The sequence below is a fragment of the Chelmon rostratus genome, chromosome 10 (assembly GCF_017976325.1).
Source record: "Chelmon rostratus isolate fCheRos1 chromosome 10, fCheRos1.pri, whole genome shotgun sequence".
NCBI classification, from domain to species: domain Eukaryota; kingdom Metazoa; phylum Chordata; class Actinopteri; order Chaetodontiformes; family Chaetodontidae; genus Chelmon; species Chelmon rostratus.
In genome coordinates, this window is record NC_055667.1 from 8,784,168 (window position 1) to 8,807,732 (window position 23,565).

The following is a 23,565-nucleotide window of genomic DNA, read 5'->3' on the forward strand; positions in this document are numbered from 1 at the left end:
CAGATTTGAAGTCTACAAGGGCAACTAAGACAACAGGTTCGGGCCTTACGTTCACATTCAAAACCTGTACAGACTGAAAGCCATCAACACAACAGTAATGGAGACGTTCAGAGGGTGCTTAGCACATACATGCTGTGCTTACTCATTCAAGGCTTTTTGATTAGTCATGGTGAGGAAAAGTACACACACGCACACACACACACACACACACAAACACAAAGACACCATCACTTCTCCAATGGACTGCCTATGTTTAGGATTTTGCACTAGTGATTATATATTCATGGATGAATCAATACAGGGAGTCTAGCAGCCGAGACATGTCCACGCAGGCAAACACACACTCAGCAACAGCCACACTGCAGGAATCCTGATGAGCGTGCGCGCGTGCAGACATCAATACGCTGCAGCTTTACATTTCATTAGGCCAAGGAGCACAGTTTAACTCCCAATGAATAGCAATAAAACCACACAGCCTGTAACCATCTCTCTCCATCCGCCTCAGCCTCACCCTCCTTTCTAATCCCAGCTCTATTCCCTCTTCCTCCCTGTAAATTGTTACATACAAATCTAGTCTAGTCATTTATTAACAGTTGTTCTCCAATTTATTTGGAAAGACCTCATTTGAAGCTAAAGCTAATAACCTCCTGTGACTTACCACGCACCAGTGTGCAAGCCTCACAAACTGGCTAGAGCTGCAACCGCTGCTGATTTATAGTAACTGGTGTCCTGTCTCGCCGTCCCGCTGCTCATACACTCATAGACTGCATGTTACTGCAGCATCTGCATTGATCTGTGTGAGGACACTGGCAGCCTCCACCTCCATATTCACCTTCCTCCCTCCATGCCCGAGCACAGGAAGACACGCCGGCTGAGGGGAAATGGGATTCCGATCAGCGGGATATCATCCAGGATCTGCTGACCCCACACACTCAACACACACACACACACACACACACACACAAATCATCTGTGCGCACACACACACACAGAACAGGGGTCGGGCACAAGGACTAGTGGGCCAGGTTTCAGTCGACTTAGCAAAACACCAGAGACAGGAAGCTGTGTAAGGAGGCGTGTGTGTGCTCACATTATCATAGCCTATATAAAAGCAGTTGACAGCAGCATTACTGCAACAGATATTCCACCGCCTACAGAAACACACAGGCCTCGCTGAAACTGTCTAACTCATATCAAAAACTGCAGCAGCTGAACGTTTCAAATGCATTTTGCCTGGCTTGAATAGAATCTGACAGAAAGTATGATGTAAACACAAAGACTTCCAAACAAAGACATCACCATGTGAGCACCTACAAAATGATAGACGACTTTAAAGTATCGTGTTTGTAAGAAAAGGGAAAAAAAAACTCTCGGTAACGCTCTCTATAACTTTTCAAAGTTAAATGCTGCTGACAGTGAAATGTGGATGTAACTTCTTTTTTATTTATTTTCTGTATGTATTTATGCAATTATTTTTATCCTCAGGTAGCTGTTTTATTCCGTCTCCAGAGTGTTGGTGACACGGACACACTCATATGGAGATGTCCTGCCGAGGGGGAAAGTGAAAAAAGAGAAAAAAAAACAGAAGCGGCTCAGTCGGATCTCAGATGAAGGAGCAGCTGATTGGCATACGCACCGTGTGGTCTACTCAACATGGATACTTGAGGAGCGTGCACACACACAAACACACACGCTGTAAAGCCACAGGCACACACTCAAAGGGACTGCATGCTGTGTGTATGCCGAACATGATGGAAAATTACTGCCTGCCCGTGATTGAGGACACTACACAACAAATACACAGAACTACACATGCGCACAAAGAAAACGCCGGGCGCACAGAAATCATCTTTACCCACCTTATAGCCGCCCAGAAACACTCGCTGGCTAACGACAACTCTGTGACTAGACCGCCAAACATCACTCGGCGTGATAAAACCCACGTAGCCCGGGTGTGTCGAACAGCATGAGCGCCACGCATCACCCAGAGAGACGCAAACAGACACAACGTTGCTCTATAGGAGAAGAGGTGCATCTCTAGAGCTGCAGCCTCACTTTTCTCCTCAAATGTATGTGTGTCTTATTTGCTATGTCTTAATAGCATTCAGTGACAAAGCAGTGAAAAGCCAGTTAAACACACACACACGCACACACACACACACATTCACAGCTGATGTCTGCAATGAGATTTCTGATGACAAAACCATTTGTCAGCGACGCCAAAACCAATGACCATTGAAAATACATCATAAAATGACACAAAATTGCTTCAAAGTGAAAACGGTTTTCTGTAGAGCATGAAAACACACATTCTCTCTCTCTCTCTCTCACACACACACGCACACACATATACACCCTCACATTATTCTACTCCAGCAGGAGCATTTGAATCCCCATTTTAGTCACATTTTATTAGTTTCATGTCAGTTATTGCTGTTATTTATGTCTCACATTGCTCACAGTGTAGAAGAAAAAGCCAATGGCAAAAGCCAGAAAGTACACAAGATAACAGCACAGTTACTGTCAGGTGAAAATCTTCTGTCTGCAAAACACCATTGTTCCTTTACCAGACATTTCTGTCACAATTTACACATTTACTGCAGGTTTGTAACGTTGACTTGTGCCCTCTTGAAGAGTTCCTAGAGCTTTACTTCAAGTGTTGTGAGGCTTTCACACCACAACAGACACACACACACTCACACTCTCCAGCAGGCCTACCTTCTTCATGCGTCCGCTGCGAGTGCCAGTGAATGCCACAGTGTGTCCGCGGTAGTCGTAGGCCGCCACTGAGGTCATGCCATCGTCCTTGTCCACGTAGAGCGGGATGCCCTCGATGGCGGTGGTGCCCCCTAGAGGCTGGTTGAAGTCCTGGCCGCAGAAGTTGTCATCTATCTGCAGCGGCTGGGGTTTCAGGGGATAGAGGGAGAGGAAGCCATTAACTCAGCCATTAACACTTTTTAAATCCCTTTTCTCCTTAAACTAACATTAATTCTTAAAGAAGGAGGAGGCTTTCGATCTCCCTGGCACTTAGTACACGTTTTATGGTGCTGGAGCGAAGCCAAGCCGCTGCAGATTTAGGGAGAAATGGTGAGAAATTAATGGGCATCACTGGAAAAATTTACTTGAGTTTTATCAGCTCTCCCCGCTTTTTTTTTCATTTAAACTGATCGACAACACAGTGATATTTGTCTTTGAACAAAGACAAAAAGCACAGCATAATGCAGCAAAGGCCTCTGTGACTGATGCATTCCCCTCCGCTACAGCATTTGATTATTTCATAGTACATGATGTCAAACCAAGCAATTAAGCGTCTCAGCATGGTTCAAACGGATGAACAGTTGTTTGCTAATGTTTTAAATATTGATTTCTTTGTATACAGCTACGGCAATGTAGTTTCTAATAAGACGCAAGCCAATACAGTGAGTAAGTTGACTGGAGCTGGAATAATCACGGAGGGGAGAGTGAGCACATGAGCAGGACACCGGAGGAGATGATAGGGAAATGACAGGAAGTAAATTATAGGTCAGATTAGCATATCATAATCAAAGTGTCTCATACAGACACATCGCCACGCTGATATGTTGATGTGTCACGCCTGATTTATGAACGTATGTGTATGTGTGTGTGTGTGTGTGTGTATGTGTGTGTGCATGTGTGTGTGTGTGTGTGTAATAGGCATGTCATTAAAAGCATGTGATAGCTACGTACTCATCAGGAGGTTCCCCAGACTCTGACATGTGTAACAGAGATAATCGACAGCAACTGAATTACTGTGAAGGCCTCACACACACGCACACACATCCTGCACACAGACACGGCGAGAAGCACAGCAGGAAATACGCAAGTCTGGGACCTCATTTCTAAAACGATCAGTTTGATCTTAAGTGTGACTTCAGCAGAAAATCATATGAGCAGTTGCTTCTCAGACCTTACTCCGACTTGACGGGAGTGATTCTCCTGCTGGTTATGAAGGGGTACTGCAGTTTGGGACGCCTGTGCTGAACTGTGCATGAGCTGATCATTATCAATTAACCACGCTTTTATTCTCTTCTGGCGTAAGGTCAGACCATTTCTTTTTAATATCAGCCACAGCTCTGTCTTCCTGTTCCACCTCGTTTACTGCAGCAGCAACACGCTCCCAAGCTGCAGGTTTGGCTTTATTTGCAACTCACTGTTTAGTCTGAACCCTTATTTGTGCTGGCATTATGTGAGGGGAAATAGCAATGCAGGCGCGTCCCTTTACACTGATTTGTTGATTTTGTGACATTACAAACAGGATTGCTAAAGCAAGGTTTTTTTATGCCCAGCGTTGTTCATGATTCAAACATAAATTAAAGTATAAATCTAACAACATTTTTATAAATGAGGCCCCAGCTCCACACAGCTCTTAAAGGAGATTAAACAGATGTTCACTCATACTAAAGAACATGCGCCTACATGCATTTTTGGATTGTTTCCATCCAAATGCAAAGGAAATTTAAACACAATTGCCAGAAAATGCAAATTAAACACGCGTTTCCGTCCATGATTCATGTGAATATCGAGATAAACAGTTTATGGCTCTAACTCTCCGATGCCATTAAATTATTATAGAAGTGTGCAGGAGAAGATGATGTGATTAAAAGAGCACCAGTCAAACCTCAAACAAACGAAGGCGTGATGGAAATACGCCATTTACGGCTGTTTCATGTCTTCGTTTGTGGAAGGTTACAGTCTCACGCATCAGATGTTTTCATCTGCTGTTATTTTTAGTCTCTTCAGGCATCTACATCACAAGCTTCATCATGATGTATCCACTAAGTTTGATTCCATTTGCACATCAATACAGCGACTTCACCTCAGCCAAGTGTGAAAAAAAAAAAGCTTGGACAAATTAACATGCCAGCTTTCTCTTGTTCATTACAAGATGTACCGTCTCCATAGGGACTAATCAATCACCCCATCCCCCAAAAGCAGCTGTGTTGTCAGCAAACATGTGTGTTAGTGCACATTACTGTGTGTGTGTGTGTGTGTGTGTGTGTGTGTGTGTGTGTGTGTGTGTGTGTGTGTGTTCGTGTGTTGCAGGTTGAAAAAGAGTTGAGAAAAAGCCTGTGGCAGACATTGTCAGAGGCAGCCAGAAACATGGCAAAATTAAACTTCCATGAACAAAGACACAAAGAGAGAAAGTGATTGAGAGACAGAGAGAGACAGAGAGACAGACAGAGACAGAGACAGAGACAGAGAGACATGTACACACAATGCTTTGGCTTTAGTGTGATTTACATAAACATGTTCTCAATTTTGGAGCTTTTTTGTGAGTATTTTGAGAGGAAGAAAGGAGGACAAAGGGGGGAAAACAAGAGCAAGTAAACATGAAGTGATGCAGAGCAGATGGAGACAGAGATATGAAGAGGAGGGAAGAAAAGACAGGAAGGAGGATGAAGATGGTTCGGAGGGGGAGAGACAGAGAGAGAGAAACAGAGAGATAGAGAGAGAGACAGAGAGAGACATGGCTCAGTGACAGTGTGAACCCTGGCCTTGGCTTCTTGCCATACAGTTCTCCTTGTTTCCTCTGATAAAGACAGCAGAACCTCCGCTCATTTCCTCTCTCTTTCACTATCCTCTATCCTTCCATCCCTCGCTTTCCCCCTGCTCTCGTCTCCACATATTTCTCTCGTCCCTTCCGTCTTTTTTTTCCTTCCAAGGTTCACAGGGACTGGCCAGTGGGAAAATCATGTGCGTCCCTAAACGGTCGCTCTTTTTCTTCATCGCTTTCGCATGCCTGCAGCTCTCGGAGAACGTCTTTCTTTCCTTCCTTCCTCTCTTCAAGAGCATAATCAGGATGTTGAGCCTGGGTTTCAGGTCACATGACTGTTGAGATAAATAACTACATGCAGTTTTAGAGGTCTTTCCACCACGCTGAGAATAACTTATAAGGCACAAAATGAAGACTTTTGTAGCATGATAGTCAAAATATTAAGTTATAATACAACAAGACACCTGAATCAAAACTAAAAGTGTTCTGCTCCCCTAGCAACCAGGCCTGCTATCCTCGTTGTGTCCAAAAACTTTGAAAGAGCATGACCACAGCAGAAATGGTTTATTATGGTAGCTTGTAATAACCTAACTTGGCCTGGATTTATTTACGCCGGGCGCCTCATACTTGTAAACTAATCTGCATTCCCAGTGCCTGTCGAGCTCGCACACACAGGAGTGAGATCGCCATCTTCCCAGCGCCGTTGAAGACATGCTGAGGACGCTAATGGTTTGTTATGTTTAGCCTGACTTGCATCATTACCATAGAGTCAACAGCTGAGATTGAGGCACAGTGGAGCGTTCAGTCGACGTGTTTTCGCTGCAGACAAATGTGGCCTCACACAGACCTGACATCTGCTAGCTGTTGTGTGCCTTGTAGACATGTAATTCCTACAGTGTGCCTACTCGATCATTCCTCTACAGCGACTCACTGAGGGGACGCTTTTTCTGCCGCCAATCCGGACGTGACTGAAGAACCTAATTCAGAAAACAGACTTGCATCATTTGATCACCTTCTCTTTTTTAAAATGTCAAGGACTACAAATAGGTCATTATTATTGTATTTTTTGAACATGTGACACATGCCAAAAGCAAAAAAATCCTCACTCAATCCTCATCAACACTCATCACACAGGTTGCATGCAATGCATTTACACTGAGAAACTCGTATGCATCCTGGGTGGATCTGATCTATCCAAGCTCAAATGTGTAAATGCATCCAAGAAGAATTTGAGACAGACTGAAACCAGCAGATGCATTCCAGCCAGATGCTGAAAAGGTCTCCTCGAGACCCATTTCACAAGCTTTTCTCCTACCGTCATGGAACTAAGTGAGCAAACGATGGTCGCTAACGGTAGCTGATGTCCCCGGTGCTTGAGACAGAGAGAAAAGCAGCTCCAACTATTTCAACGCGTACATACTGATCCCTGATCAGTTCAAACACTGAATGATCTGTGTGAGTGTGAGCGTGACTCTGTGTGGGTGAGGCCATAACTGCAATTCATCCGTGCGTTTATGGATAGTTGTTAGCGAGTTAGCTGTTACTGCTAACCGTTAATTTTCTGCAAATCAACTGCTCAAGTGCTTAAATGATGATTCTTCAGGCAGTTTGGTAGTTGCAGCTTCAGGTGAATCGCCATGAATCTCTGGACTGGAACCGAGAATAGAGAGCCCAGGAGGATCCAGACGCACTGCAGTCAGCTTTACATATTTACATACACACACACACACACATATATATATGTATATATATATATATATATATATTACTGAAGACAAAGACTGGGTATACCTACCTGATGGTTCTGTACCATTATTACCTACAAGAACTAACTTGCAGATGTAGCTCTGAACTGTCTAATACGATTAAATTCAGGAAGCAATAATCAAAGAACGGGATGACTCTGAGCAAGAACCACAACGTCCAGATTCCAGTTTTAATGCATTTCCGTCAGTACCAATAGAGTACTGATAGACACTAACCAGCCTCACTGTAAACTGGACTGTTCTTGGCTGTTGGCCATTTGTCCTCTCACAGGACACTCTAGACACCCCATCATAAGTCTCAAATAGAGTACGTGTCATATCATCGGGGCGTGAGTGGTTAAATCAATCACACTTCAATCGTCAGCTGCATAACTTCAGTCATTTTTCAAACGGCCATGTTGCTGCATCTCCACTTGTAGTGCAAGATGAGTACTGTGTTGGATTTGGAGTGGTTATAATGTACAGTGTTTGGTGTAGACAGCCGAAATAAGTATTCAGATCCTTCACGTAAGTAAAAGTATGAATACCACACTGTTAAAATACTCCACTAAATGTAAACGTCCTGCATTTAAAACCTTTTGAAAGTCAGTAAGTATTAAAGTTTGAAAAGTTAAAGCACTGTGTCTGCAGAAAAGTGGCCCGTCAGTGTTTTACTGTCACCCCTGATGTTTCTGTATTAATATCACCGCTGTGTGTGACTGCATGTCACTGCTGTAGATGTGTGAGGTTGAGCTAATCTGAACTACTTTCCACACTGTTGGATGTCCAGCAATGCATCACATTCAATATCGTCATATGTTTGCGTCTCTGCCCTGCGAGAACCACGTATCTCTAGTCAGCTTTTCACCAGCTCAGATAAACAGCCCGTTTTCAGCTTTGTGACGATGCATTTTCCAGCTAATCCAGGAGCAGCTTTAAATAGTTTATTTATCTTCAGAAGGAGGAGGATTTTCTCAGGTCATGAAGGAACACTTAATCCTTCAGTTTATAAGACAGAAATTTTAAAGTCAAATCACCAAATGTAAAGATATAGCACAGTACATGAGTAAATGTACTTAGTTACATTCCACAACTCGGGGTAATCAGTGTAATAATCCTTTACTGTGTAACATAAGGTGACCTGCTGTAGTCTTTCATTAGTGCTTTCATACAGCAAGCTCTATGCAGTTTGTCCCTGTTGGCCTACTGGACCTCTGACCATGCTATTATTATTACAAGCTATATCTCATACAGGACACTGTACATAGCATTATCACACACACACACACGCACACACGCATACACACACACACACACACACCTTTGTTCTATTTCCAGGGGGTTAGACAAGGACAGAGTCCCCTGTGTTGTCCTTGCCGAAGACCTCTGCTGTACACAGGCGCAGGCTGGCCCCTGGCAACACACGCACGCACATACGTACGCACACACACACACACACACACACATGCACACACACACACACACACCCCTGCCAAAACTCATGCTGGGTGAGTGATGATGGGGTGATGAGGGAAAGAGTGGGGCAAGTGAGATGAAGAGAAAGGAGAGGAGATGGGGAGAGAAAACAGGAAAAAGAAGAGGGGAGATGGGGAGCAGAGACATAGGGGAAGGCTAAGGGTCAACAGAGCTCTTGTCGCCACTAATGAGCCTCAACCCAGGGAGAGAGAGAGCGAGCGAGAGATGGAGAGACAGAGCAAGTTTGGATACAGCCCTTTGAATTGCATATTAACCATGCATGTATGAGAGCTGCTGTGATTGTGCTGTGGTTTTTAGAAGATGTGGGACTGGGAAGAACACACACACACACACACACACACACACACACACACACATCCGTTGTAAACCATAGTTACAGTAACCTTCTCTGTCTTTGTGCCTTCTTTTCTCTTACTTTGCACTGAAAACTACTTGCACGGTGTCATTTGCATTTTGGTTTGTGTGTTTTAAGAGTTTTTCCATTTCAAATGCATACAAGGCATGTGTATTGAATTTATTATAAATGATGTCTGTCAAGTATTTAATGGTGTACATTGAACACTGAGTTGATTTTGTCGCAATAGAAAGAACTTCATCTATATCATATTTCAAGTGTGAGCATACAGAGCATTAATCTGTATTTCCTTGGTAATGAGCCCTGCAGTGCAAGAAAAATAGCTTTATGCTTATATGACTCATTGTGAATTAAGCCTTGAAACACTGCAAAATATAATGTGCACATTAAACTACATAACATGATTTGCTGATTAGGTCACTTTATCCTCCAAAGCTTCCTTAAATCAGACCAAAACAATTGGTTTCAAAAATGGTCAGCACAGACCAGCATTTATATCATGGATAGATAGATAGATAGATAGATATACTTTATTTATCCCAAGTTGGGAAATTGCAACAGCTCTGGAACAGAGACCCGACCCAGGACTGGAGATGGAGCGGGTCCCAACTGTTTTCAGTCTGGGTCTCAAAACAAGACATTTGATGCCATCATTTAAGGGAGATTGTAATGGCCAATTTTCAACACTTTTACTGACACTGTTTTGACAAGGATGACTCCAGTTAATTGAGAAAAGATGCAGCCCTGCAGCCTGTTTTTAAAGCGTGGAGAGAGGCTTCCTTTGTGAGGCTTGACAATGAATCTTAGGACATGCAGTGCTTCTATTTTTCCACTGAGGCGGCTCGGTAATTAGTGGAGCATCACGCTGCTGCGACTTTTAGAGCTCTCTCCCCTGGTCTGTGTGGGATGACTGCATTTTGGATCTGGTCTAACTATCCTCAAATCTGATTAATGCCAGTCCTTTTAAGATCAGGTCTAAAAGTCTGGATCTGTGAAGACCTTGACTCTAATTCCTGCAATATTGGTGCTTTCCAATGTGCATGTGTGGGCCTTTCTCTGTCTCTGTCCCTGTGTCTAGCTTTCTCTGTAGTTTATTGGGAATGAAAGTATCTACATCTCTCTAATCGACTTAAACTGTCAGCAAATTTTTGTTTTCTTCAAATCTTGATTTATTTGCAGGGATGCAAGAGAGCAGTGAAAAATCACATCACAGAGAGAGAGAGAGCGAGGGAGAGAGAGAAAGAGCGAGTTCGAGGCAGTGATTGAGGTAAACAGAGAGTGAGACAGAGAGAGGGATGTTGTCAACATGCTCTCCAGAGAGCCAAATGTCTCAAGCATCTCCTCATCCAACACTGGCATAAACACATTGCTCCAATCCCATGGAGAGCGAGCGGGTGTTTGCGTGTGCTGCTAAGAGTGTGTGTGCGCTGAACATAGCTCGCGCCTCATTCCCATGTGAGAAAGATAATGTCGAAGCGAGAGTTGTACTACTGAGACACGCTGGCTGATGCAATGAACAACAAGACTTGCAGAGTGGAAAAATGCATTTAATTATGTGGGGGTTAGTGAGTGTGTGTGCGTGTGTCTTTTTTTAATAAAAGTAAGGAGACGAGATTGGACTGCCAAACTTGGGAAGAAAAAGGAGAGAACACACATGCATACGAGCAAACACACACTCTCCTGGCCTGCATCCAGGTATTTGTTGTGACTTGGCGTTGGAAGCGGAAAACAGCACTGGTTGGCCTTTAGTTTCCCCCAGTGAGCCAATATCTGCTCTCTAATTGGTTGTTAATGAGTGAGTGTGTGTGTCTGTGTGTGCATGTTTGTTTGTCAGTGTATATAAGAAAATCTGAGTGTGTTTGTGTGTGTGTGTGTGTGTGAGAGAGAGAGAGAGAGAGAGAGAGACAGGGTAGGGGGTGCAGCGGGGTTCTGTAACATCTGTCAAACAGACTGGGACTCTCGAAGCTTTGACCTGCTTAAATACAAACTCACACACACTCACAAACACATGCGTACATGCACACACATCCCATTGTTGTTCAATGCCCATTTGTACGCACGTGGGTGAGAAAGTGAGTGTGTGTGTATTGGGGAAGAGGAAAGTGTACAGACAGCCTCTGAAAGTTATGCGCACACACACACACACTGGACTTTGTGCAGACATCTGGCAGCACAGTCTGCTCTAATGGCAGCAGAACTACAAGCATCTGCATCTCACACCCACACACACACACACACACACACACACACACACACACACACACACACACACGTGCATGCTGTCACGTGCGCTCACACACAAACTGACCGGCCTTCTATTACCGCAGTTGGATTAATAAGAATTATAACATGATAAGGGCAGGATGCAGAAGATGTTTTTTGTCACAATATTCAGATGGAGAGAGCCTGGGTACTGATGCTGAATCTTGATGATGTTAGCATGGAGTACACCGTCAGTCACCATCAATGAAGGTCCTGACAGTAGCTGTAATGGAACACTGGACCAATCACAATGATTAACACATGACTGAGTTCTGTCTCTTCTCATCACTTTAGGGAACCCTGCAGAGTTGCACAGTTTTTGGTTGTGCTGTGATAAAATGCTTTTTTGAGCAAGTCAGCATTTTCTTTGTATCTTGGGCTCCAGTTGCATGCATGCAAGGTTTGCAAATGTAACCACACAAACACATGACACACATCCCATTGGTTTGAAGCTTATCTAAAGTTGGTGGCGGTAATGTACCAAGACACACAGTAACGTGCCAGTACAGGCAGGAAGGAAGGTGAGTGCAAATGTAAGAGATTTTGAGATTTTAAAATATTTTTTTCAGATCTGCTTGGCAGTCGCTTGAATGCATTCAGCATGTTTTTAATCCCTCAAGTATACACACAAAATTGATGAGAAACACTGTTTAAATTCATAAGAGAACTCTACAAGGTATATATCATAAATAAGGTACCTAAAGGGCCGGTTTTCCTTTGAGGTTTGATACATCGCTGTTTGCAGTAATAAGTATTTTTGCCATAAAGAATAAAAAAAAACTACAAAAACGAAGAAAAGAAAAAAATCTACAAACATATGATGATCTTATAGAATATGATGCATTGCAGTACAACAACATCACCAGTATATAAAGTAGATTTAGTAGCCTTAAACATCAACAGCAATAAAATACAGCCAGACACACTCATGTAAAACATCAGATATAACAGTCCACTGACACTGACCACTGTCCTGCACAGTGAGTACACTCACTTTTCATACTTTAAGTCAGTTTGATTATGATGCTTACTTGCTTTTACATACAGTGAGGGTTTGAATGCAGGGCTTTAACTTGCAGTAGAGTCTTTTCACAGTGTGGTGTTTCTTCTTCCACCACTTGTTTTAACCGTGCTCCCTTCACACTGTAATTTATGCGGCAAAACTGATGAAAATTTGGCTGCCTTCGTGGAGTTGCCTGATTTTATTCTGGTTAGCAAAAGGCCACAAAAACCATTTGGTACCATTTGGTTTCTTAATCACTGACATGCAGGAAACATGGCGATAACTGCCTGGTCTTGCACTCACAACAAGGCATCATCAGTCGGATTCTTTTTATTTTTTGGTCTTTTTTTTTTTTTACTTTTCTCTGAGTTCACGAGTAGAGAGAAGGCACTTCGACATTTCAACATCTGTTGTTTTGGCTTGGGTGAAATGAGGAGTATTAAGTTGGAGATGGAGGGAGAGCCTGGCAGCAAGGAGATGTGCTCTGGTGGAACGAAAAGCTGCAGGCGAGAGAGAGAGAGACACTTGAGCCCCGTAGGTCAGAGTCAGAGGAATAGCTGGGATGCCAAGAGATCAACATTTATTTTGCAGCTAGATTTATTCCACACAGTTTCCTTGCTCTGTTGGTTTTATCACTCTCTACCCGTGCTTATATCTTCTTTGCTTTCATTCTTTTTCTCTCTCATTCTTTTCTTTTATCTGACTTTCTTTTCCTCTATTTCCTTTTCTCCCCCTCCCTGATTGAAAACAGATGTGCCAATGTGAGGAGCTGAAACGTTTTAAATGAAAAACATACAAACCCTGACTGACCTGCAACCATGGAGTGTGGATATGTCTGTGTGTGTGTGAGAAAATACTTGGGGATCACGATACCACAATAGGATTTTGGTGACTTCTTTCTCCCTTTTCTCTTTCTTTCCCTCTTCTCTCCTCCCCTCTCCTGAATATCTGCATTTGCACAGCACAACTAACAAGCAAGTGGAAATAAAAAGAGATAAAGTTAACTGTCAAGGCCTGGCAATGATCACGTTATTTCTCAGTTGTCTAACTTCCTCTCTAAAGTCATCCCCTCCTCCATCCTCCACTACTCAAGGCAGGGATTGGAGCATGCAGGAGGCCTCATCAGCTCCAATATTTGTCACACTCAATATACTTTAAAACACCTTGAAACACTCTTTTGGCATAATTGGTCTAATTTCAGCGTTTAAACAAGGGGGCTGAATCATGAGCGCCAGCCTGTTGCTGGCCACACGGGTGAATTAAAACACAAGGTGGAGCGAATTTAAAATCCCTGGCAGTGTCTGCGTTTGTCGAGACTGAATCCCGGCGGGAAACTTTTCTGGGTCATAATTTCATGAAGGTGTGCAGAAAAACAAGACGCACACAGTAGAGGACTCCCGCAGAGACTCAGCTCTGTGGGTGGAGAGGGCTCGGCTCCAACGCTCCAGTGTCAGTTGGCCGCATAGGTTAATGCGGTGCAGTGGGACAGGAGCTTGCTTTACCCCAGATAGCCTCGGCCATCAACTGAGCTAATTCCACGCGGAAAGCTCCAGTCTGGCGTGTCGCTTTTCTAGCGCGGTTGACATTTGTTGACAGCAGTGATGCACACTGAACATTTTGCCTGCTGTATATTTCCATCTTTATGTTTGGAGTGTTTGCAGCGGGATTCAAACTGGAATTGTGAGATTCTGTATATCCAACATCCTTAAATGTCTTACATGTTTGCCTAGATGTCTTCATTTTCACATAGAGAACTAGACAGAAGGTTTAGATCGCTGTTAGAGATGTCCTGAACATCCTGGGGTCGTGGACATTTTAATTCTTAGGATTCGGCTAAAACAATCGTATCGTACTTATCGAATGTCGATGCTGTGCTTAGTCTAATTCAGCCTGCTACGACACATCTGCTACTTTTGGCCTATATTTACCAAATGTAGGCAAACATCACAGCTGCGTATTTGCCAAAATGCTCTTTCTAAGTGACACAAACCAGATGATGCTCTTTAAACCACGCTGTCCATCTGAGCGCTGCAGACTATAATCTGTGTAATCTGAACTAAAGCCTTCTCTGACAGCTATAATCCAATTATTACAGACCACGACAGGGATTCGCCCAAATACGGAGGTCTGTAAAATACTGTACTGTAGTGCTGCGTGCCGAGTGCGGTCGGCACAGACTGACACAGAGGAGGAGGTTGTGCTGAGAATCCAGGCACCCATTCAGGCACGTGACGGGGCACACATGCACACATTTAAACAGAATCATGAGTGACTGCAAGGCCTTTGTTTTTGGCTGACGCGCAAAACTAATATATTACAGCTCGGTTTATTATCATCATTATGTATATCATAGACATGTAAACATGTCCGATCGTGCTCAGCGAGACATATTTTCATAGTTCTATGCCAGTGATGGACAAAAGTCTGACTGAACCCATTATCATTCTGGTATGGGGGGAAAGAATGCTCTGGCCTGCTTGTATTTCTTTAAACCGATCACAATCATCCTGGACTGAGCAAAGCCCAGGATGCAGCAAGGGCTGAAAAATAGCTAAATTTCCGCAAATGAAATGGTAACAGCTTGTTTCCATTCATACAGTTTGAGACAGTTGTTGTTGCTTCCCATAGTGACAGCATTTTGGACACGGTAACAGCAGATAGCGGGATGGGAGGAGAAGGCAAAGGCATACTTTGCATTGTTTTCAATGTTTGCTGTTTAGTGTGTGTGTGTGTGCGTGTGAGCACGTCTCCACACACACACACACACACACACACACACACACACACACACACACAAAAGATGTCTTGAAGCTTTATCTCATCTCATGGCACCTGGTGAGCTGCGAGCAGGAAAGCCCTAAACCAGCTGGGACAGACTGCTTTAGACACAAACACACACACACACACACACACTTAGAAATATGTGCACCCCCTGCATTCCCGCGCACACACATACATATATGAATAATTAAAGAGACACAGACACATCAATGAACATGTGTTTGCACAAACACACATGCAAACATTCATGTCTGTCATAAACCCACACCAACACACAGATACAAACAGAGCATAAATGCCCATTAATAAATAATCACACTGTTCATAAGATGCTGCAGGTCTGCAGAGTCCTGGACGAGCAGCATGGGCTTGTGTCAAGGAAAGAAGTGATTGGCTCTTTGACCCAGTCACCCAGCTATAGGAGATACAGTCTTAATGAGACGTTCTGTTCTGTTCTGAGCAGATCGTTTGGTGAACTCACACATGACACAGAGACGAAGTTTGGGGTTTAATCAATTGTTGCACCACTTAACCACGTCTAACTCTCGCCTTTCGTGACAGATAAGAGCTGCTCTATTAAAAATATGACATTCTCATACTGAGGTCCTTAAACTGGAGCATCGCTGTTGATATACTCCAAAATCTCTTTCAGGCTATTGGTGAGTTTTTTAGATAAAAGGTGACTTTAGGTCCAGCTTTAGAGCTAAGCAGCTGCACGCTCTAAAATACTCCAAATCCATAACAAGCTGACACTCATGAGCCTATAGCAGCCATTAATCCATTTTGTCATGTGCTATGGTTAACAATGAACGCCACTGTGCAGTAAATTTTGCTCACAGTAGTAGTATTCATTCTGCACTTGGATCTGAGAAATTCCCCAGTCGAGAATTCACTCTAAATTAGGAAGTTTTCACAGCATGGCTGGTGTCATGTGATTCAGCCTGAGGCAGAAAATAAGACAAAAAACATATGGGGAAGTGTTACAGCTGAAGTCATTAAAATGCTGGAGGTATGTGATATTTTGCTGTGTCATGCATAGAAAAGTCTCCAGAGACAAGAGAGGAAACTGCACCTCATCAAAAAGTGTTTCCCCTAATGGGCTGTATTCTAGACAGCATTTGACAGCAATTCACCCCAGCAAGGCGTGTATTTATCACTGCGCTGCCAAAAAAAATCATCTTTACAAGTCACTTAGTCTCCCACTGAGTCATAAAAACTTGAGCTCTTTAAAACAAGGGGGGATTCTACCTGTTGCCTGAGATAACACCATCTGTTTTCAGACCTGTTCAAAGAACGTGAATATCTGGCAAAATATGAGAGATACGCCTGAGCTCCTGAGCCAGAGATGAAGCGCAGTGCCTCTTATTATGCATTATCTTATCAGGCTCCATTCTTGTAGTGGCGCAAACTGTAATCCAGCAATGCCAAGTAGCTACAATTATACAGAAAGATGCTGGATATGAACCAGATCGTCATTCTTGGCTTTAGAATTATTTGTTCACATCTTTCTGTCATGTAAATTTACCACCTTAAATTCCCACTTGAAAGCTTCTTTTTATTGATTACACCCTCTGTTCCTAATTACAGAAGCACAGAAGCCTCCTGGATGATTTAAAGCTGCACTGATTCATATTCTAATATTAACAATGGGTTACAGAGTCACCTGTGACACACTGACAAAAAATCAACGCCCGGCTCTGCTCTGAGTTCAGCTCAGCGTGTTTTAGCACCTTCCAGCGCCTTGTTTTGGTATTCCAGGCCACAGGTTTTCTGTTTTCAATCAATCCCAACGCTCTCGTCAGTATCTTTCTCCAGCAGCAGCAGGCGGCGGTTTTCTGCACCAAACTGCGGACAGAAAAATGCTAGCAACTAGCTGGCAAACAGAGCGGAGCATTTACTAACAGCTGAAATGGTTGCTTCCTGTCTGCTGGATGTAAGGTGATGTCAGTGGGCAACTGTTTGCTGTCAAGTTCCCAGTGACAGCTGAATGTCTCGTCGTCCTCAGATTCAGTTTGCTGATGATGGTGCGCACAACAGAATTTTAAGCCTGGTGACTGGACATTTCATGCTTCTCTTCTTTACATTTCTATGTGCACACACATCTACCTGTGATTTTTAGCTAATAGTTGTTCATACTTTGCACTGATGAGTCAATTAGGGCCAGAAAAGCTGGAAATCACAGTCACAGTAGGGGGGTGCTGAGAGAAGGTCAGTCCATGTAATGACAACATACTAAATGCTGCCCAATACTCATGTTTTTGTATTAATTTCAATGGCCAGGATAACTTATATCTAATACATATATCTGTATATACCCATGACAGCAGACAGCAAACTTGAACATTGTCATACTGCAGAGGTGGAGCTCATACACTTCACTGATAAACCATTAAGCCTCATGATTTAAGAAAGGTTTTATCTCTTATGCTTTTTATAACGTCTGGTTTTAAGGGGTACTGCAGCCCCCTCAGCGCCCCTTCCTGCTGTGTCCATGATCAGGACAGTTTCATGCTCATCTAAGTCAAATGGAAGTGCTCCAGCTGCAAGTCACAAAACACTGTCTTTGCTGAAAAAGAAGACTTTTACTTCCCGTATCCTGAATGTCTGACATAGCTTCTCCCACTCTGCCACTCTACAAAATACCCAGAATTCTGCAAAAGACGAAGCACTGACAGATCAGTCAGTACTGCAAATATCATGGGTATACCCTCGTCAGTTTCGCTAAGAGGTTATCTAGGTCAGTGTAAAGCAGCCACCTCATGAACAGATAGCTTTGCCATAACAAATATTGAGATAGCAGTGATAGCATGATGTAAGCGCAGCCATTAGAGCCTTGACATTCCCCTGCCAGCAGCCCCAAAGACTGACGCAATGTGGGTGATCCATCCACTGAGGCACCAGCTAACGCTAACGAGGCTGAAGATACAATAAACAGATAGAGAGAGAATGAAACAGTGAACGGGGACAGAAATACAGACAAACACACCGACACACACCGACACACACCAGTCACAAGCCGCCTGGAAGACAGAATACAAAATGCCACAGAAATAGACTATAATCCTGGCCAGCAGTGATCAACACTGATAAATATTAATAAACACTATTATGTTCAGAGAAAAATAGAGACAGAGTGAGCGAGAGAGGGGGAGAAAAGATAGAAGGAGGGGCAGAGAGAGGTAGACTCAGAGAGAGAGAGAGGGCAACAACAATAGAAGAGAGTCTTCATGCTCTCTGTTATTGCAGGCAATTTTCCCTGTGACGTCCACCTTGTGGTTCTGCAGACAATACGGACTCATGTGCGCGCGCACACACACACACACACCACACACACACCCACACCCACACCCACACACACACACTTCTTATTATCAGCCCATTTTCCTCTGTTTGTTTTCACTGTTGTTTTGTCCCTCTTTGGAGGCCAGGAGAAGAGGTGGGCACACACACACACACACACACACACATACACATGCACACGCACACTGAGAGAAGTATAAAGACAGAAGGGGATGCAAAAAAAGGGAGATAAAGTGAGTCCTAAACAAACACACATACACACAGAGGATCGTATCTGCCTGCCTCTGTCTGAATCAGTCTCATTAGTCATGCTGAGGCTGTAGCGTTGCTGGGTCGGCCTGCTTACAGAGCTGTAGAGCTGGACGGCAGCCCACAGCCAGCGAAGGTCACCCACCACTCAGTTTAACTCCCACAAGACCAGCACTGGCCTCTTCCTGATAATGAGTGGACATAAAGATGCACAGGGAGAGACCCGCGGTTTGGGCCACACCCGTCATGGTGTGCACCTGTACCGAACTCGAGAGGACAGAAACACAAACCCAGCGTCGCTTTGCATCCCGAATGACGTGACGGTGAGATCTACTGAGGAGCCCTGGAGAAAAAGAAGAAATCTTGCTCCGTGGTGAAATTGACAAAGGTGTGGATGCAGCGGGAGCAATCCAAATTAGCGGTGCTAAAATTCACTGCAAGACACGTCCACGGACGATTTTGAATATTGTTGACCAAAGACAGCCTGCAGGAAAATTCTGACTGTCAGAGATTTAGGACTAAATTCTCACATGTTGCTCGGACCAACATCTACGAAATAACCAATCAGAATCAATCATGAAATGATGCAGGATACACTGGCCAGCGCAAGATCTGTTTCGTATCAAGTCTCTGGGAAAAAAACATGCAAAAAAACACAAACCAAAACAACGGAGGCGAAATAAAGAAGTTTATGGGAAACTCTGGCAAAGAGGAAAAGTTTGCAGAGCGATGATAGTTTCTGTCAGCACTGTGCCTCTGCTCTCGTGCTCTTTTTCTATGTACATTGTAGCACTATGGCTCACCACACATCTCAAATTGATATTGTATACTGACACAGATGGCGACCAGGATTTTCTCAGATCCATCTTGTACAGCGTGACATGAACTAAACCTACTGCATATGATTGTTGTTGTAGCAGTCTCAGGGCGCCTTTAGCCACAACACAACTCCTTTTTGTCTTTGCTTGAGTGCAATTTCTTGTCCTGCTACCTTTACAAGTATATTCAAGAAAACAATAAATAAAACAGAAGTGAGCTTTAGAAGGGGTCAGAGGTGCATTTGTCTATATTAACCCCAACCTGCTCCTGATGGTCAGAGCAGTATCCTGCACCATCAGTGCCTGAGCGTGTGTGTAAAAGGGTGAAAACCTTGTAAAGCACTCTGGATTAAAGTGTTTGATAAATGCAGCCCTTTACCATTTCAATTAGATGGTTATGAGGCTTGAAGATATGAGGAGCACCTTCTTTATATCACTTCTATTACTAGAAAAATTAAGTCACAAGTTCCAACAGCATGTGTATGATGTCCGTGTCTTCCCATTTCAATAAGTTATGACTCTGAGAAGATGACGAGATGAGGTGCGATGATAGACAGACTGCATCAGTACGGTTCTTAGGGTTAGCAGCCACTTTCATGCTGTTTAATGTTAACCAGGCCTTACAGATCATGAATGAAGGAATGTTTTCTTGCTTACACCCGGACTATTGTCCATCTGTACGCGCACATTTCTTTCCATTTGTCTTGCATTATCCCGTTTCTCCGTATTTCACATCAATCACAGTTTCTCTATCCATTTTCCCTCGTATAATACGTTCATTCTGCCAAAACTGACCACAAGGCAAGCATGCAAACCAAGCAAACAGACCTGTCAGACGTGACAGGACATTGGGGCACACATGCAGGATAAACTGGGCCTCTTACTAAGCAGTTCTCTTGTAGGTTTCATGAGTTACAGTCTACAGTTCCAAAATACACTCTGTGCTTGAAAAGGAGTGCTTAAGCTTGACTAAAATTGTGAATGACATTGTAGAGACTATCAAGGACTGAAACATCAAACAAATAACCTTTTCTCCTCTTTATGAATGATGCTACCTGAGCCGTGACAGGAAAGCCGGACTTGGACTGACTTCAAATAAATTTTAAACAGGGTGTGTAATTGTGACTATAAAGTTCCTGATTTTAGTAGCTATAATCCTGATATAAGTGGCCAATGATAATGCACTGCCACAGGAATGTGAGAGTTGCATAATAATTTGCAATGAAGGTGAAAAGATTAACCTGCTGTACACGGTGACGCAGCCTGATAGCTTCCAGGTAGAGAGGAGTGTCTTGAGTGTTGACGGACCGACCCGACCTTGTCTCTCGAAATGAGCCGGTATGAAAGTTTCGAGTCACTGTCATGTTCCACATGACACTAGCGCAGAGGAACGAGCTGTCAGGAAACACTGAACGTGCCCGTGCGAGGAGTTGATAAATTCGTCACAGCAACATCCCAGAGCGAGCTCTGCTGACACGACCTTGATCGATCGCAGGCAGAACGACAGATGGCCATAAAGGACGATCATGTAACCATACGCTCATTAGCATAATTACATGCATATACAGTACACTTTTTACAAGGCCACACGGTGCTCGCACCGCACCGGTGGGCTTGTGACAGAGATGTAATGTTGTTATTGTCTTGCATGAGCCGTGACACTTTTAAAAAAGGGAACGAAAGGAGCAAATATAACAAGAACATGCTGAATGTGGTTCAGTTATTTGAAAATGCTTATTGTCAGTGTCCACCTGAACACAGACGGTGACTTTGTTCCATTTAGCAAGAAACGATGGCTATTTTATCCACTAACATACTGTATTTATTTTGCAGTGCAATATGAGTGCTGGATCAAAGGCTGCTAAGGCACATAGATGACAATACCACTATGAATGGCAGCATGGTGGACAAGTGATTAAAGTGATCATCCATTGATAGAACAGTGATTCGATCTCTACAACAGCCATGAGGCCAGTCAAAGCACAAAAATGAACGTGCTAGCTCTTTCTAACTCCCTGAAGCCTTGTCATACATGGATCTGGTCGATCACCAGCTTTATGATTCTGACAATTCTAGTTTCAAGCATTAAGTTAGCAGCAATAAAATCTAGTTAATTAGTAAAAAATAGCTTATTAAGAGAATCAAGGACAAAAAGCTTGAAAAAGTGAATTGCTCCAACATAAAAACTGACGGATAACAATATATATAAACATACATAGCCTTTATTTAAGGTATTTTATCTTGCCTAGATTTCACTTTTTGCAGTGTTGGCATCATCCTCTGGGGGCCATGAATATCTGTACAACATTCAGTGGTTTCACTGGCAGTGGCATTGTCAAACTCTACAGACTTCATCCTCTGAGGACCACGAATGTCTGTTCAAATGTCTTCCGTCTGGACCAAAGTGGTGCTACGACCGACAACTGACATCGCCCTCCTCAGAGCATCACCACTAGCGTTCAGTCCATGATTCCCCCATCGTCTTCCTTCCTCCACATTCCTCACTCTTCCTGTCTCATTTGTTTCCATCTTTCTCCGTCCTTTCCGTTGGCTTTCTTCTTTAAGATTTCCTTGTTCCTTTCTTCTCTTCTCCCATCCCTTCTTCCCACCTCATCCTAATAATCTTCTGTCTGTCTATCTTCACACTCTTCTCTTCCTTCTATCCTTCTCCTTTCAGTTTCTTCCTCATCCCTTCCCTCTATCTTCATCCTCCCTTCTTTCCAATCCTACCCGCTCCTCTCGCAAAACCAATGACTCCTACTTCCTGTGACTCTGCTCCCCTCTCTCACTGCATCATCTGTTCCCTCCACATTGTATTTTCAGATCACATCCAGGCACTGGCTTTACACACTAAGTCATTCTATACCTCATCACTGAGTGGAAAGTCAAGGAGAGGGCAGAGAGAGACGGTGAAAGAGCAAAGGCTTGAGAGAGGAGGGGACAAGAGGGACGAAGCAGAAGAGGAGCAAAAAGAGGAAAAGTGTGAAATGAGGCAGGTTAAAGGTTAAAAATTAAAGACAAAGAAAAGAAGTCAAGGAGAGCAGTTGGGGGAGGGAAACGGAGCGAGGCCTAGCAAGCAAAAGGAAGATAAAAGGAGCAGAGGGAGAATGGGGTTAGCAAAATGAAATAAATCTTTATGCAAATGATGGCACTAGAGTGAAAGACATGGAAGAGAAAGAGAAGATGAGATAGCAGAGAGAGAAAGAGGAGATGGAGACAGAGAGGTGGAGAGTAGTCCAGAGATTTATGGCAGGTTGTTATGGAGCACCGACTGAATAACAGAAGGTGAGACCAGGTGAATTATTCATGAGGATACAGGTCTGTGTGTGTGTGTGTGTGTGTGTGTGTGTGTGTGTGTGTGTGTGTGTGTTAGTCTGTGTGACATGTAGGTGACACACACAAACACGCACACACACACACACAAAAAAAAAATGTCTCTCAGGCACCCTTAGGCCAGCTCATCTATGAGGAAAAGGAAAGACAAGCCACCCACAACCTGTGGACAGTCTGAGTTACAGGAGCTCAGAGACAGCTGTCCTGTCCTCACACTGAATGAGTAGTCTTATTCATCTGTGGAGACATCTTAACAATCTTATATTATCATATGCTATGATTCAGGCCCCTTGTTTTTGCCGACATCAGTGATAAGTGATTCCCACATGCAGTACTTCACAATCAGAAGTCAACTAATTGAGTCATTTTAGTTCTCCATCAATGTTCTCATGAATTCACGTCATTAGATATGTCCATAATTATCAATGCTGACTACCAGTGATCTCTGTTTTATTTTGTCAACCCTTATGGAGCTAAAAACAAAAATTGAACAGGGGTCAGGAAGGTTGAGGGATGAAGGTTTTCTAAAACTCAAGAGTCAAGTACATTATAGCGCTCATAGTGCTATAATGTTGGAAAGAAAAAAGCCACACAGCGTTTGTTCAGTGTGACACTAAGTGAGCAGTCCCACCTACATGTTGGTTGCTTTGGCCCAAACTGGAATGGAAAATATTACTTTGTTGCATTTATGAATTCATTGAGATTCA

At 43.4% G+C, this 23,565-nt stretch overlaps 1 protein-coding gene across 1 annotated transcript in view; it reads right to left on the reverse strand.

The window, feature by feature from the left end:
* The window catches only part of LOC121612282 (plexin-A1-like), a 201,945-nt gene that overhangs the window by 176,528 nt on the left and 1,852 nt on the right, over window positions 1–23,565 (reverse strand). Inside the window, exon 2 of the mRNA XM_041945070.1 lies at window positions 2,719–2,901. Within this exon, the coding sequence (XP_041801004.1) occupies window positions 2,719–2,901 (183 nt within the window). The remainder of the gene's footprint in view (window positions 1–2,718; window positions 2,902–23,565) is intronic.